Here is an 18,467-nt window from a genome sequence, read left to right on the forward strand (position 1 = left end):
GCCCTAAATGAACCGGCTGCAATAAAAAGTTTTAGCCAGCTGTTGATACACCGTGAATCACCAATGAATTATTTAAAAAATATTAATAAAACAAATATTCTGTGACTTTTGACTACTTGTCAGATTTAGTCTGTTATGCTAGAAAAAAGGTTAATAAAAAATTACAAATTATAAACTAACTGTGTTAGTAACAGAACCAGCAGCAGGTAGATATTAATTCGCAAATCTGAGGGGTAATTAAAAAAATGAAGTAAAGCTTCTTAATTTTTTAATTAATACCCCTGATATTAGCAAATGATCTGCCACTGTTATATACAGTATATACAGTTTATTTGTTATATCTGCTGGTACAGATATTTTTCAGTAAAGCTTCTTAATTTTTTAATTACCCTGGCTGATATTAGCAAATGATCTGCCACTGTTATGTACAGTTTATTTGTTATTATCTGTTGGTTCTGTAAGTACAGATATTTTGCAGTAAAGATTCTGAAGCTTTACTACAAAATATCAGTACTTACAGAACCAACATATTAGATAATGACTAATAAACTGTATATAACAGTGGCAGATATATATATATATATATATATATATATATCAGCCCCATAACAAATAGGCGGAGCTAAATTATGCTAATTATGTGGGTTTGGTAAAGTGGGCGGTACTTTAGGGCAGGGGGTGTGGTAAAACATTTCATGCACGGAATTGATAGCTGCAAAGTGTCCCTGGAAATTTTTTTCAAATGTTGGCAACTATGTATATATATATACTGTATATATATTTACACAAACATATATATACTGTATATATATATATATATATGTGTGTGTGTGTGTGTATATGTATATATAAAATACTGTGTATATACTGTATGTGTACATACTCACTCTCACACATATATATATTTTTCAGTAAATTTCACCGCAATGAAATCCCGCCTAGTTTTTTTCTTGGGTGTTCGGTATTTTTGTGGAGGACACCTGGCAACCTTAGTTCAAGGGCCTGCTGTGCTGTGTATACATTTAAAAAACGGCAAATAACATGAACTTTACACGCAGCATTACATAAAAAAACACTCTAGTCTAGTCTCTCAAAGTTGACAGCACAGAAAGGGTTATTTCGTTTCCCTGGCAATTCATTACGAGTGCGCGAACGAGATCTATTAAACTTAAAAGGTGTATCTAGAGTATGGACTGCCCACTTAGGGGTGTGCGTTAGTAAGGTTCCACCCACACACTTTGAGCACGTTTAGTTCGAGGCGTGACATCTAGCTGTGCCCGCCTATTTCCAGGAGTTTAGCTCTTAGGGGCGTTCAAGTTACACTCGCCACGCCTACACTATATGGGAATGGGGCGTGCTGAGCGCAGATGGGGAGGATAGTTGGTTGGGGCAGGAGGCTGAGTTAGGAGGCAGGAGACGGGGCGGAGTCGGACTGAAGGCTGGGAGAGGCACGGTGTCCAGCATCGGGGTTCTCAGAGCTCTGGATACACCCGGAGGGGAGCAGAGGGAGATGTGGCAGCCAGCCAGCGAGAGACTACAGGTGAGCTAGGCTAAACCTTTGAGTGACATATGCAGCAGTGTTTATGGATGGTGATTGTGATGTTTGAGGCACTGGTACAGAGGGGGTCGGTATAATACGTTTTACAGGGAGGTAAGGGGGTTGCGTGAGGGCCGATGGTGAATAATGTCCATTCACTGATAGTTTGGATACACTATGTTTCATGGGGTGCAGTGTAGAGAATTCCTTATTTTGACAGGTCTGTGGGTGAATGGATGTTGTGTGTGTATATAATAGAATTAGTAATGGTAAAAAGGTTTGATATAAGTACCTGGGCTGTACATAGTGGTGGGAAGTGTTGGAATGTATTGAGTAGTGAATGATTGCTGGTTTTAGTGTTAGCTTAGGGAGTTAGTGAGTGTAGGTATTTGTCTGGGAGTTCTATAGAATGTTGGTATCTATACTGGGGTCTCAGTGGTGTGGCAGATGAATGCTGGAGGTATATATAGTTTATCTGTATGGGATATTTGTGTTGTGTATCTAGTATTTGGACCTGAGTGTTGTGACTACAAAGTGCAGAGATATTTAGAGAGTGCTGGAGGGGCAGGGTAAAGGGGTTCACTTTCTAAGGATAATGTTTGTGTTGTACTATTTTTATTTAGTTACAATTACATTTCTAAGATTTGTATGTGTTCTAATGTTAGCTACAAATACTTTACATGGTAAGGGAATTTCATAAATGGAATGTAGTTAATCTTTGACCAGATATATCAGATTCATATAGTGCCTATTAAAAGTAGTAGCAATCTAAATGTTATATTTATTGCAGTGGAAAGCTGTGAATGCTTGGTCTTCATAAAGATAATCTATTTTTATTTTAGAAAGTTATCAGTAATTCCTATATTAAAGGGAGATGAAACCCCCAAACATTATTTCATTATTTAGGTAGAACATACAATTTGAAAAAACTTTCCTATTTGCTTCATTCTCTTGGTATCATTTGTTGAACGAGCAAGAATGCACTACTGGTTTCTAACTGAACACATAGGTGAGCCAATCACAATCGATATATATATTATACGCAGCCACCAAAATCAGCAGCTAGAAACTAGCTTCTTTGCTGCTCCAGAGCTTGCCTAGATAAACCTTTCAGCAAAGGATAACAAGAGAAGGAAGCTAATTAAATTAAAATTGTATGCTCTGTTTACATAATGAATGTCTAATTATGGCATTACTGTCCCTTTAACAACGTGTTAAGAGGAAAGTTAAACACCAGGAACAAATCTGACATGTTTGTTATTGGTTTTTTTATGGAATAAAAATTACTCATGTTCTGTAATTTGTACTATATTGTGAATACAACTTAAATTGTGAGTTTTTTTGCACTATGATCTTCTTGGGAGATCCAAGGGGAGATGTTTTGCATGGCTTTATGAGTCATACTAATTGTATGAAGAAATATGTTTTTAAGCCTTCTGCAATTAATTTGTGTTTGCATATGACAGTGTAACAAAGCAAGGAACATAGTACCAGATGTGTTGTTTAAAATGTTATTGGTAACAGACAAAGTAAGGATGCTGTGCTCACTTCTGGGAACTTCTGTATACTGTATATGATGCATTGGACATATTACAATATTTATTAATAAAGGATAAAAGGTGCTCTGAAATGTTTAATAAACAACAAAAATATAGAAAGCAGAGGTACATTTTACTAAGTCTCTAGAAGTTTGTGCAATAGATGAGATTAAGTGCACATTTGTAAATATGTTATGTTTGTTGAATGGCTAACAAAATATGTTAAACCAATTTATGTTTATGTTGCAATGCTGTCTCTTAAACCAAAAGAGTCTTCCTTTTATATACTATCAATTTTGGAACCAAACAGGTTAACATTCATTAAAGTTTGAAATGTCTTTCAATTTCGTTTCCTACACACAGCAAGTGAAGTGTGCCCCTTCTCCAATGTTTTGTGACGTCCCTCAGTAGAGTGGGCACAAGTTAGAAGTCTGTGCCACTGAACAATATAGTAGTTACATGAGGAATAATATGCTGTGCATATTCATACACTCGGTGACCCACTCAGAATATCCTGTTTTAGATCCACATTATAGACTGAACAGATTATTTGAACTGTCATTGATGCTCCTAAAATTCTAAATCAATATGAAACCCAAACATTTTCTTTCATGATTAAGATTCTTCTATTATCAATTTTTTTTTTATTGTTTTCTTGGTATCTGTTTTTGAAGATCAGGGACATATGCTTAGTAGCTGGCCCATTTATGGAACATTATATGGCAGCAGATTTGCAAGACCACTAGATGACAGCACTATTTTCTGCCATGTAGAGCTCCAGGTGTCTACTTGGGTATCGCTTCAACACAGAGAGGTCGATTTATGAAGCAGCAGATGCTGCTTCCGACCCACTCCGCTTCAGTTCCTCCTGAAGCGGAAGTTAAGAAGCAGCGGTCCTAAGACCTCTCCTCCTTAACTCGTCCGCCACCTCTGAGGGGCAGACAGCAATCAGCCTGATCGAATACGATCGGGCTGATTGACACCCCCTGCTAGAATCTGCAGGGGGCGGCATTGCACCAGCAGTTCACAAGAATGCTGTCGGCATTTATCGATGTGCGGCGGACATGATACTCTACATTGTATCATGTCTGTCTTCAAAATAATAAATTGACCCCAGAATATCATGGTAACGAAATACATTTTATAAAAGGAAGTAAATTGGAAACTTGTTTTTAAAATGAATAAAAAGAGAGAACCGCTCAACCTAGGAACGAACAATAGCATACTAGCTTGTTCTATGGCTAGTTACCACCCTAGAAGCAGCCTCTTTTTGCTCAATATGTGCCTTTCACAGAGAAGAACTTTCTTATAGCATATCAGTCTGATCCTGACTTCACAGTACAGTCCAGCCCCGAAATACCAAGCAATCCCTCTCTGAACAAGAGAAACAGCAAAACCCCAGACGTACGTTTCGGCCTATTGTGGGCCTCATCAGTGAGGTGCAGCCATATCCCTCTAGGCACACTGAGCAACGGGTCCACGTCTGGATTCCCGCATCACACTTAGGGAGACTTCCCTAAGTGTCATAATTTGCATAAATAAAAAGAGAGAAGCTCTCAACCTGGGAACGAACAATAGCATACTAGCTTGTTCTATAGCTAGTTACCACCCTAGAAGCAGCCTCTTTTTGCTCAATATGTGCCTTTCACAGAGAAGAACTTTCCTGTAGCATATCAGTCTGATCCTGACTTCACAGTACAGTCCAGCCCCGAAATACCAAGCAATCCCTCTCTGAACAAGAGAAACGGCAAAACCCCAGATGTACGTTTCGGCCTATTGTGGGCCTCATCAGTGAGGTGCAGCCATATCCCTATAGGCACACTGAGCAACGGGTCCACGTCTGGATTCCCGCATCACACTTAGGGAGACTTCCCTAAGTGTCATAATTTGCATAAATAAAAAGAGAGAAGCGCTCAACCTGGGAATGAACAATAGCATAATAGCTTGTTCTATGGCTAGTTACCACCCAAGATGCAGCCTCTTTTTTGCTCAATATGTGCCTTTCACAGAGAAGAACTTTCCTGTTGTTTTTTTTTAAATGGTATGCTCTGTCTGAATGACAAAATATTTTTTTTTTTTGGGTTTTATATCCCTTTAACTTCATTTAGATTAACATATCTATGGACATAACAGTTGAACTGTTTCTAAAAATGTGAACTGGCTAATTTTTGTTAGCAAAAAATAATTGGCATAGTGCCTCTTAAAGGGACATTAAACCTAAAAAATTTCTTTCATGATTCAGATAGAGAATACGATTTTAAACAACTTTCCAATTTACTTCTATTATTTCATTTGCTTCCTTCTCTTGTTAGCCTTTGCTGAAAGGTTTATCTAGACATGCTAAGGGGCAGCAGAGAATCTAGGTTCTAGCTGTTAATTGGTGACTGCATATATATATTGATTGTGATAGACTCACCCATGTGTTCAGTTAGAAACCAGTAGTGCATTGCTGCTCCTTCAACAAATGATACCAAGAGAATGAAACTGATTAGATAATAGTAAATTAGAAAGCTGTTTAAAATTGTATTCTCTATCTGAATCATGAAAGAACATTTTTAGGTTTCAAGTCCCTTCAACTGTTTGGTGTGGAATTTCTTGAATGCTGGGATCATATAGCAATTGGTGGATTTTGTTTAAGGCAATACTTTCTAGATGAAATAAACAAGCTGTATTTTTAAACATAACAAGTAATGATCCTCTCTTTTACTCATTTATTTGTGTGGCCCGGTAAAAGACATGTCATGTCATTGTAATGCATCAACATTGTATGTAGTTATTTAGTTAGAACATCTGACTTGACCCTTAGGGGCCGAATTATCAAGGGCCGGATGGCCCTGAATATCCCTGCTTCAGCATTGCACAAGCAGTTCACCAGAACTGCTTGTGCAATCTTAAATGCAGACAGCGTATGCTTTCGTCATTCAGCGATGTTGGGCGTACATGATTCGCTACAGAGGATCATGTCCGTCCGCCATTTGATAATTCGGCCCCATAGAGTCACATATTGACGTAATGTTGCTATTGTTTGACGAGCAGTCATCCTGGCTTAGTCTGTACAGGGGCAAGGAAATTAATCTTTTAGCAACAAGCTATTGTTTTGTGGTGCCAGTAGATACCTCACTAAATTTCGCAGAAACACCAACCTACATGTTCAATATAGTTCTAAAGCACTTGATGGCAGGCAGTGTTTGGTCACTAAAGGGTTAACGTAACAGTTTAAAGGTCAGCATACTGGGAAATCCTCATATAAATTAAATATTATCAAAATATTTGGTGTAAGCGACCATGGCCTCTCATTTAAAGGGGTTAATTAACCCCCTCACTCTTTAAAGTTTTCCTTTTTGTCTCTTCCAAAAGTCATTTATTTAGACTTGTGTGGTTCCTTGTGCAATTTGGAAAGTTGGACTGAGATTGCATTCTGCAGAAGAGTCTTCTGAGTGACACGTATTAAAGAGGTCCCCGGGGGACCAAGGGTTGCTTGTCCTGTTTAGCTAGAGCCTCTGCCTCCCTCTCTTTTGCTAGAAAATCTTCTCCAGATGGTGAGTCCGACTCGATGCCAGATGAATATACAAGATCCCACAGACCTAGTTTCTTGGCTTGTCCCAAGCAACTTTAAATCTCTCAGCAAACTCTCGATTGCTGAAATAAAACATATTACAAGGCAAAACTCATCTAATGGCATGAGGAATTTTTTTTTTTTTCTTTTTTAAAAATAAAATAAAATTTTGAGACTCACATCCTAGACATGTGCTACTGTACTAGTAATCGTTCCATTAGGGGCACATAAAAACACATAGGAAAAAAAACACTTAGGAGCCGACCCATTTTGTTTGTTTAGCACCCTCGGTAGCGCATACTGATTGGTGGCTACATTAAGCCGCCATCAGCAAACGCTACCCAGGTGCTGAACCAAAAATGGTCCGGTTCCTAAAATTGCATGCTCTATCTGAATCATGCAAGTTTGATTTTGACTTTCCTGTCCCTTTTTAAAAGGCTCAAGAAAGTCAAAATTTAAAGTTTCATAATTCCATTAAATATTACTTCTATTATCAAATTTACTTTGTCCTCTTTATTTTGTTGAAGAACATACTTAGGTAGGCTGAGGAGTGTGCACACTAGGCCTTTGCCCAGGGCATCAGGATTTTGGGAGCAGCACATTTTGAGAGGCATGCTACTTACTTTCCCATCCATATGCACTCCAAGTGTTTTATTTATTCATCCCTAGTATGTAATGGTAATAAATGTGGTCTTTAAAACCCATTGCTGTTCCTTGTAAATTTGTGTTTGATTGGGGTGTGTTATAGTACAGAAAAGATTAAGAACCACTGATCTACTTCAGCCCCCTTTTTGTAGGGGTTTGTTCCTTTTTCAATTGATTCCCCTTTATGTATATATATAATTTTCTTTGGTCAAACGGCCAAAGCTGACCTACTGTCTGCCCCATACATTATAATGTAATTACATGAGATCCTCAAGTATAAGCTAACCTGCTAGACACCTTAAAATGAACTACACTGAAATCTGCAATTTAATGAGAAACAACCAAACGGCTGACCAGTGCATGAAGCCTAGTTTCAACAAATGAGATGATGCTCAAGACACGGTATTCTCACTAGAACCTATAAAATGGGCACACCACCGTGCTTAAAGGGGCATTGTACACTGGATTTTTTCTTTTCATAAATGTTTTGTAGATGATCCATTTAGATAGCCCATCTGGGAGAGTGTTGTTTTAGCAATGTATAGTTTAGATTCTTTTTTTTTTATAACATTGTGCTTATTTTAAGACTCCTAACCAAGCCCTACAGTGTCAGATGTACATGGGTTTACAGACTCCTACTGGCTTCTGTTTATGTTGTCTGTCATTTCATATGCAGGGGAAAGTGGAGTGTTTGCTCTTTTTTTCCCCCAGCCCCTTTCAATGGGTGTCCCAGCCTAATCTCATCGACAGTGCTAAACTAAAAGATTCTAAGTAAAATGCAATATGTTTTATACTGGAATTTTAAATCGGTATCTGTGTTAGTAGTCATCTATTACATGCAGTTATATGAAAAATTGTGTACACTGTCCCTTTAAATTTAAGCCAATATTACGCTCAAATTAGTTAGTTAATATAGGAAAAAGATAGATTTTTTTTTTTTGTACCTGAAATAGCTGGTGGCGCATTTTGAGTCATACTTATTTTTTTAGGCGTGTATTTAGACATCGATAACATTCTGAGCTTGTCTTTTTTTTACCTGAAGGCTCAGCCCATTTTTACAGGCATGTTCTTGAGAACAACAGGTGATGGTTTAATGAGCAAAACATGTTCTTTAAAATACAAAAATAAACACACAGAACAACTTCAGACACATGGAATGCTCTGCTTGTAGGTATAACTGATCATTAAAGGGACACTGTACCCAAAACATTTATTTTGTAATTCAGAAAGAGCATGCAATTTTAAGCAACTTTCTAATTTACTCCTATTATCATTTTTTCTTCATTCTCTTGCTATCATTATTTGAAAAAGAAGGCATCTAAGCTTTTTTTTTGGTTTCAGTACTCTGGACAGCACTTTTTTATTGGTGGATGAATTTATCCACCAATCAGCAAGGACAACCCAAGTTGTTCACCAAAAATGGGCCGGCATCTAAACTTACATTCTTGCATTTCAAATAAAGATACCAAGAGAGAGAAGAAAATTTGATAATAGGAGTAAATTAGAAAGTTGCTTAAAATTTCATGCTCAATCTGAATCACGAAAGACAATTTTTGGGTACAGTGTCCCTTTTAAGGGTCACTAATTAAACTTTCATGATTCAGTTAGAGTACTGGTTTTCAAACCTGTCCCCAGGCCTCCCTAACGGGCTAGATTTTGAGGATATCTGTACTGGAGCACAGGTGAAATAATCAGCTAAATAGTAAACATGGTAATTAACCCGCTGTCATTTAAGGCAATCCTGAATATCTGGCCTGGTGGGAAGGACAGTTATATTAATATACTTTTTACCCCTGTGATTATCTTGTATCTAAGCCTCTGCAGACTGCTCCCTTATTTCAGTACTTTTGACAGACTTGCATTTTAGCCAAACTTGCATTTTAGCCAATCAGTGCTGACTCATAAATAACTCCACAGGCGTGCGCACAATGTTATCTAAATGGAACACATGGACTAGCGCTGTCTAGCTGTTAATCTATCAAAATGCATATGCAGATAAGAGGCAGCCTTTAAGGGCTTAGAAATTAGCATATGAGCCTACCTAGGTTTAGCTTTCAAGAAAGAATATAAAAGGGAACAAAGTATATTTGATGAAAAAAGTAAATTCGAAAGTTGTTTAAAATTGCATGCCCTATCTGAATCATGAAAGTTTAATTTTGAATAGACTGTCCTTTTTATTGACTGATAAAACAAGAAAAAAAAACCATAAAACAAAAATGAATGTCCCTTTAACAATAACTAAGAACAAGTGTTGCAGCTTTGGTTAATGTCTTTAAGAAACCCTATCTCACTGGTTTTCAGGCCACATTTTGAGGATATCTGATCTGGAACACAGGGGAAATAATCGTATCTTACCTGCTCTTATCCAAGGTAATCCTGAAAACCTGGCCTGTTAGGGAAGCCTGAGGACAGATTTGAAAACCACTGCCCTATCGTAACCAGTAAATGGGTAAATTGTTTTCTGATTTTATAAAAAATAATATATGATTAAAGGGACAAACAAGTACAGAAAAAAATAAAAAATCCTCAAATGTGTTACAGCATTTTATTATTGCACTATTGCTTACATATAACTTTGTTTAACCCTGCAAAGAGGTTAAACAATAGCAATGCAAAACTGGGAACTAGCCAGCTAATGAAAAGTGGCACCAATCAGGAGCTAGCTCCCAGTAGTGCATTGCTGCCCCTGAGCCTAAATAGTTATGCCTTTCAACAAAGGATACCAAGAAAACAAAGTAAGTTTGAAAAGCAGCTTAAAATTGCATGGAATAATAAAAGTTTAATTTTAACTTTCAGGTCCCAATTTAAAGGCAAAACCTGTTCTAAAGAAAGGCTGGAAGTTAAGAAGGGACAGTGAGTTCAAAATTAAAATATAATGATTCGGATCGATTTTACACAACTTTCCAATTTACGTCTCTTCTCAAATTTGCTTTGTTCTTTTAGTATCCATTGTTGAAGAGCATAACTAGGTAGGTAACGGATGATTGATGGCTGCACCCGTTTGTTTCTTTTCATTGGCTTACAAGCATCTAGATTACGAGTTTTGCGTTTCGGTTTTAACGCTGAAAAAAATGGCCATTTCAGCGTAAAAAACCTGTAACGCAGCCATTACGAGTCTTGTCGGTATAGCTATATCGCAAGCATTTTAGCCTGTAACACAACGTCAATCCCGCACTCAAAAAAAAAAAAAAAAATGAATGAAGTTTTTGCCTGGGATTTCCATAGCGCTGCAATTGCAAGTTGTGCGGTGAGTCTAAAATACTTGCGTACAAGCCTATACTGACACGATCCGTTCCGCCATCTGAGAGCAGTAGTAATGAGTTTTGCACAACAAAACTGTTACACAAAACTCATAACTAAACTGTTACAAAGTACAATAACCATAAACTACCTATTAACCCCTAAACCGCCACCCTCCCGCATTGCAAACACTATATTAAACTTATTAAAGGGGCATTCCAGTCAAAATTGATAATATACATCTATTAGCAAAAATGCTTCTAATAAAAGCTATGGCAGTTTCAAAAGTATATTTAAGTATGCACCGTGCACCAGCGTTTTAAACACAGCACTTGCTCAGAGAGTCTTAGGTGCTTGTACCATCTGGTAATTTGTTTATTGCTGACATAATACAAGCCCCACTGGTGTTCTGGGCAGCTACAGTTTTTACAATGGCACTGACAATATCTAGCTATGTTTCACATGCACGTGCAGTAACAATTTTTACACTAAAACAGTGATAACTTTTACTAGAAGCATTTTGGCCACTACATGTGCATTGCAAATATGTTTCTATTCAAAGATGTAATTAATCCGTGCATTACATGTTTGACTGGAATGTCCCTTTAACCCCTAATCTGCCGCTCCAGACATCGCCACCACTAATAAGTTATTAACCCCTAAACCTCTGGCCTCCCACATCACCGTCACTAAATAAACCTATTATCCCCTAAACCGCCAGCCCCCACATCGCAAAAACTAAATTAAACTATTAACCCCTAAACCTAACAACCCCCTAACTTTAAATTTAAATATTAAAAAAAAATGTGCATTCCGTGCTTCCGGTGGTAGTTTTTTTTTTTCTTCTAACACCTCCCCATTGATGTCTATGGGGAAAGCGTGCACAAGCACGTCAAAGCAGCCCTTGGATTGTGTGCGGTAAGGAGCTCATCGCCACCATATCGCATGCACAAGGCGGCTTTTCTGAAACTTGTAATGGCAGCGCTATAGAGGGTGAACTAACGGAACTTTTGTTGCATTCATTTTGCACCCTCTATAGCGCAAAACTTGTAATCTAGGTGAAGATTTGTAAATCTAACTCCTAGTAGTGCATTGCTGCTTCTGAGCTTATCTAGGATTACTCTTCAACAATAGATACTAATAGAACAAAGGTAATTTGATAATCAAAGTAAATTAGAAAGTTGTTTCTCTTCCTGAATCATGAACATTAAATTTTGACTTTCCTGTCCCTTTAAGTTGTTCACAAAATGGCTCCTTTAATGGTATTTTCTCATTTGTAATACATTGAACTTACTTGCCACAATGCATTTCTCCTTTTACCCTTTTCATACTAAAATGTATATATTTAATATACGTAATTGTTTCATATGTGTGAGATCCTTTAACCATTAAACCATTGCCTCACTGGCTGGTAAGAACAATTCCCATGCTTCTTTGTATCTTGGAGAAAAACAAGTTTATTCGTATTTGTGACTAATATCTTTTTAGGGAGCCTGGTACTAATGGCGCTGAAGCCTTGGAAAATGTACTTTATAAAATGTATGTTTGACGTTTTGTATAACCCATTAGTGAAATTCTAGATATTGCGCAAAGGGATTTAAACATTGGCACATTTACCTATTTGACTTTTTTTTTTTTTTTTTTAAATAATTTTTTATTGAGGTTTTTGCGTAGAACATACATAAAACACAATACACTATTTTGTAAAGAGAACAAAATACAAACATAATTAACCGAAATATTTTGGAAATCATACCACAGCTTGGTGAGAGGCTAATGAAACCTCGATTTTTCAATAATATATCACATATGACTGACCTGTTAGGAACATAGATTCAGGCCCTATGGGCCAAAAATATGAAAAATAATAGATATCTGACGGTCAGAAGTCTAGCTCGCTAGGAGCTTCAAAGTATGTCATGCGTAGCTGGCCAGTGAGGTGCTTTGTTTTAGGCCCAATGGACCCAGAGTATAGGAAATAATAGATAACTGATGACCAGAAATCTAGTTCTTTAAGAGCTTCAAAAGGAGCATGAATACGTGTATAATAGGTGGGGGGAGGGGAATATTCAGCGGGTAAGCACCGCTATGTATAGTAGGGAAAGGGTGGAGGGCGGAGCCATAGGAATATAGGAGTATAGTAGGAGACTTGGAGGGGCCTATTAATTTTGGTAATGTAGCAAAGTAAATGGGCTAAGATATCAAGTTACCCAGCTATGTATTATTAGTCATGTGAAAGCATGTTAGGGGTATATAGAAGAGCAATTTAAAATTTAACACAAAGGTTGAGTAATCTGATGATAAACACATAAACTATAATGTATTAGCTCCTTATCTTAGCTGTGAAAGGGGGTTGTGGAAAGATGAGTTTCTTTTCTTTTTCTCTTCCCTTTTTTTATAATTAAAGGGGGATAAAGTGGAGAACAGACCATAGGATTATATTATACAATATCCAACATCGCATCCAGCCCACACATGTACATCTTCTAAGCATGAAGTAAATATAAAGTTATATCGCCCCATATAGAGGTATAACATAAATCTCACAAATTTGTAATGGTCAGAACTTGGTAACTTGGAAAATAATCTGTACAAACCTGTGGGGCTTCTCAGACATATATCAACAATAATGCAGACAGTCCTGCTAATAACAAGAAGTCCTTTTACACACACAGCAATAAGCAGGAATAATAGCATTAAGAATATGACTAAGTAACATATCCTTTTTTTTTTTCTCCTTTTTTTTTTCTTTTAAATTATTTAGTGAGTATTATTAAGAGATAGATATACCCCGCTACACTAGCATATATTAGAATTAGTAATAACCAGCTTCTAGAGTAAACCTTTACATATAGAGTTTTGTAAGGACTGCAAGCTCATATCTACATATCTAGTACATATATATAGAACATTCAAATAATAGTGTCAAACTTGTTAAACCCTGAAACAGTAAACTTGAGGGTTTAGAAGAAGAGCATAAATATTGGCACACACATGTGTAAAGTTTACCAAAGGCTGTGCCTTTAGCAGAATATACATTTACATAAAATTCAGGCAGATTGCAAGAAGTTTTACCCTGTAATTTTCATTAATACTGCATAACCAATTAAGATATAGAGTGTAAATGAACCAGCAAGAACACATCCTGTTCTTTAGATAATGAAAGAGTGTAAACAGTATTTTATAGGAAATAAACTAGAATAGAGTAAAGGCGGGATTCAAAAATTATAGCTCTCATAAAACAATATTAGGCATACGTTCTGTTAGGTAGTGAAACTAAATCTCTGCTAACAAAGTGATTGTCTCTTGGGCAGAACAGCAGAACATATTCAGAAAAAACCTGCCTACTTTAAACATATCAGAAAGAGCCTGTATTGAGGGTTAGATACAAGGGAGATTAGATAGCTATTAATTATAGCTAGCAAAAAGGGCTGTAAGAGAGAGACTGTGAGAAATGGGAATCCTAAATAGGTACTGAAATTCTGATCCCAAATGCCCCAGTACATATTACACACCCACAACCTTAGTACCATATAATAGGGAGATACAGGCAAAGCAACGTTAGTTTATATAGTATAATAGAGAGATCAGAGTGCAAGCAAACATATAATCCAAGCATATAAACATTACATTGCATCAAGAAGACTAGTAACAAAATATATTATAAAATTTGCGCCAGGTATAACAAATTGGGCACTCTCATCAAACCAGCCAGCTTTCAATAAAATGTCCCGTCAGTATATACCCAGCGATGGGTTCAGGCTGCAAATCCAAAGTTATCAGCCTATGCCAGTTTTCATAAGGATTACGGTTATATCTCCATTCATTGAAAGTTTCAGCAAAATCTCACTTACCAGTCTGACAGGCCTCACAGTCGTCATCTGAAGACATGGCTGTCGCCTCCGGATAGTTAGGCTGTTTGCAGCTACGCTGGTTAGAGGTGACTGACCCAACTGCTTCCTTAGATTGGGATAGTCTATTTCCTTAGGTCTGTTTGTATGACAAGTTTGGACATTGTGGTACCTGACACTTGAGCTGCTATCGGAATCCGACCAGAGGCCGGCCGCATCATCCTGATTACTGCCTAGGAGTAGTTTCACACAGCGTCTCACGTCCTGCGCAGGGAAATCAGAGCTGCAGGAGGCAGGTCCATCCTCGAGAAGAGAGGGATTTTGCAGTTTCGGCATCTCTGTGTCCCGAACACCAAGCTGGGCTTCCAGAACAGCAGCCGAGGGGTAGTAGTGGTTTGCGGCGGGTTGAGACTCTGTACTTGATAGCCAGCCAACACTGTTGTCCGCCATTTTGGTTGCGCAGGTGTCTCCTGTTCCCATAGTAGCTTTAAGAGTATGCATGAGATCGTGAAATGTTCAATCCTACCGAGTAGCGTCTTTAGTAGTAGTCTGCCTCCATATTTCAGCCTAAGTATAGTATCGTGGGCTCAGTCTGCAATATGGCTATCTCCGTTCTAACCCAGGAGGCTGTAGAGATGAAGCGTTGTGAGCTCTCTTTCGGGTCCCTAGTTGCGCTCTCAGCAGACTGGGTCAGTATATAGAAGTCTCAGTTATAGCCCATGAATTAGGACATCAATTAAGGATTCGCCCCGTGCTGGAGCAAGCTGGCTTTAACGAGAGCAGGACCATGATCTACTCTCCAGGGAGAGACAACAGTTTACTCCGTTTGACGGTTTCATAAGCTACATCTGTAGCAGAAGTTGTCTTAGATATGATGTCCTTTAGTCTAGAGCCAAGTACCATAAGTCTTATCACAAAATTAGATATTTCCTTGTCGAATATATAGGGTTATTTGGCTGTAAAACAGAGAGCTCCAGAGGTGTGCGTCTTGTTTCTTTGGCTGTTGGCTCCGCCCCTACCTATTTGACTTTTATTAGTCATTTCGTTAACCCCAAGGCTCGACAAACTCAGGAGCCATGGAGTCACTGGCTCCTAAAATTCAACACCTGCCTTCTAACTCCATCTATATACAAATACCACTGTCTGGCTCCTAAATATTCTTACTGGATCCTCAATCTTAAACAGATTTGTCAACTCTATAAATGAAGGCATAAGTAGGCAGACAGAATCTCCATGACTTGTGTGTCATTTTGTGTCGCTCATGTGCTGGTGTTGTGATTGAAATTTTGTGATCACTGGAAAATTTGGTAGTTATCCTCTATCAGTCACACAGTTCTTTTATGTTTATCATCTGAACTCCGCTCAAAAATAAGTCTTTCTGTGGAGTAGAGCTGGGGATGACACATTTATATAAAACTTAGAAACCATAATATATGTTGAGTAGACAGTTGTACATCCTGGGAGTGTTTATAGCTATGTGAGGAAAAATCAAAACCAGAAATTTAGAGGTTTAAATGTTATAAAGTACAGTATATTAATATAAATTTTGGTTGTGCAAAGCTGGGGAATGGGTAGTAAAGGCATTATCTATCTTTTTAAACAATAACAATTTTAGTGTAGACTGTCCCTTTAAGGCGCTATAGTTTACTACCTGAGGTATGTCAAGCTGTGATGTAGGGCCATTTTTGCCTTTCCTTTCTAGTTTGTATTTTTTTATTTTTTTCATTTACGTTATCTAGATTACTTTTTTGTTGTGTTTTTTTATTATTTTATTACTTGTTTTTAAAGTTGGTAAATTAAATTTGGAATACTCGGCCACCATCTTTCGGGGCATGCATCAGCGGAGCATGAGCCCCACAATATATTAGAATATGTTTTGGCGTGAAAGAAGATTCAAAGAAAGCAAAGTTTCAGCTGTTCCATAAAAGGAAGTCTTTATTAGTAACAATTGAAATCGGTAGGTAAACACAGCAAAATGAAATTGGTGTAGAGGGCGCAGCGCTGTATGGCTTACGCGTTTCGGAAGTGCTCCATAATCATAGCCTTGGTGTGAAAGAAACTGACGAAAGCCCATGATTAATTTTGAAAATAAATGAAGACCAGAATAATTGTGTTAGAAAAATGCCCTTTAAAGGGATACTAAACCCAATTTTTTTTTCTTTCATGATTCAGATAGAGCATGCAATTTTAAGCAGCTTTCTAATTGACTCCTATTAACAATTTCTCTTTGTTTTCATGCTCTTTATTTGAAAAGCAGGAATGTAAGCTTAAGAGCCGGCCCATTTTTGGTTCAGCACCTGTGTAGCGCTTCATGGTGGCTAAATGTAGCAAACCAATCGGCAAGCTCTACCCAGGTGCTGAACCAAAAATGGTCCGGCTCCTTACTTTACAAATAAAGATAGCAAGAGAATGAAGAAAAATTGATAATAGGAGTAAATTAGAAAAGTTGCTTAACATTGCATGCTCTATCTGAAAAAAATGGATTATGTATACCTTTAATTGAACATAAAGTTGTTTTCTGTGTATTTTTTAACTGCACTTTTATGTCTCTTTAAACCTTTGGCTGCTAAGCCATTTCCCACCTGGGTGCTAATATTTTTTCTTTTAATTTTTTTTATTTTTTAAATTTTTGAATTTTTTTTTTTTTAACTTCATTTTTTTTTTACAGACCCCCAATACTTACACTGTTGGAAAGGCGATTACCTTTCCAACAGTGTGTCTTGGGGGTCTGTAGCTGCTTAGATGCCTGAGATACAGGCTTCTAAGCAGCATGCCCCCTCCTGCTATACTTAACATTGTTAAGTATAAATAAAGTTGCGCGGTGACGTCATCACGTAATTGCACGTGACGTCACCGCGCATCACGTGAAGCCCCGGCGATGCCCATCACTCTACAGGCATGATCGCCGGGGTAGGAGTAGTAAGGAGCCCCCAGATCTCCCTCAAGGTGGGAGAGTGCTCATGACGGGTCAGAGCCGTCATTAGCACTCAAAGGGTTAAATAGCAGTCAAATTCAGTTGTCTTAGAACTAACTTGGGTGTAAATCTCTGATGAATCACACATTCTTACATTTACACTTGACTCATGAAAGTGCATAGTTTGTATGAATCCAAATCTGGCTCCTAAATGGTTTTGTTTGGCTCCTTAGGTTTATTTTTGTTCATCAGTGAGCATGTGGGTATTTTAGCAGCTTGGAAGTTGCTTTTCTGCATTTAGTGGTGAGTAGAAATATTCTACATACTTATGCAATATGTTCAAGTGACATTTAAATGTGTGTGTGTCTCAGGACTGCAAAACAATTCATATTATACCAAAATAAAAATATGCTTTTAAAGGGACATTTAACACTAAATAGATTTTATGAGCATAGTATGGAGGTCATTTCCCCTCCCGCGCTTCCTCTGGTCTTGGGTGATGCCATGTTGAAATGTATTTTTCACTACATTGCAGTGCTGATGTGTTTGCTCATGTGCAGCAACTATCCTTCAGATACCTGCAGTGTAACCTAGGTTCCAAAAAGTGAGCACCCACGATAAGAGGGAGGCGCATAGAATGTATTAGTTTAGTGTCCCTAAAAAGACATATTTTGTAGGCAGATCTTTTGCAATGAAGTGAATAATTTTCAATATATAAATAGAAAAATATGTTAATATCACATTAAGAATCCATTAAGGCAGAGCTTGACAAACTCGGGCGCCATCAAGCCACTGAAGCCTTAAAATTAGGCCCTAGTTTAGAGCTCCCAAGACAACACTGGGCGCCCCCCACTTTTCCCCACACCTAAAATTTAGCCTGGTGCAGCTGAATCCTCTCTAGACCACACAGCTGGAAATTACAAGTTCAACTTTGGCCAAGTCAACTGTCTAATAACTCCTGCGGAGCCTCTTTATCAATGATGCAACATGGGTGGAGAGAGTTAATGTCACCTGATTTCTTGTGGAAGCGTGATGCTGACCGAAGCTGTCGGGAACATGGGGGAGAGTAGGCCAGGGGGCCAGCCTGGAGTGCAGCATTCTTCCCTGCAAACAACAATAAGAAGAACGGACAAACGTTTCTAGTTCCTAAATTTATGGGCTGGCTCCTAGATTTTGAACAAATTTC

The 18,467-nt window shown here is 37.9% G+C and overlaps 1 protein-coding gene across 1 annotated transcript in view; it reads left to right on the top strand.

The window, feature by feature from the left end:
* Positions 1–1,403: 1,403 nt before the first annotated feature.
* Positions 1,404–18,467, top strand: part of PID1 (phosphotyrosine interaction domain containing 1) — a 157,234-nt gene continuing 140,170 nt past the window's right edge. The window contains exon 1 of the mRNA XM_053709837.1: positions 1,404–1,540. Within this exon, the coding sequence (XP_053565812.1) occupies positions 1,511–1,540 (30 nt within the window). The 5' untranslated portion in view covers positions 1,404–1,510. The remainder of the gene's footprint in view (positions 1,541–18,467) is intronic.

This window comes from Bombina bombina, chromosome 4 (genome assembly GCF_027579735.1).
Source record: "Bombina bombina isolate aBomBom1 chromosome 4, aBomBom1.pri, whole genome shotgun sequence".
In the NCBI taxonomy this organism is placed as follows: Eukaryota; Metazoa; Chordata; class Amphibia; order Anura; family Bombinatoridae; genus Bombina; species Bombina bombina.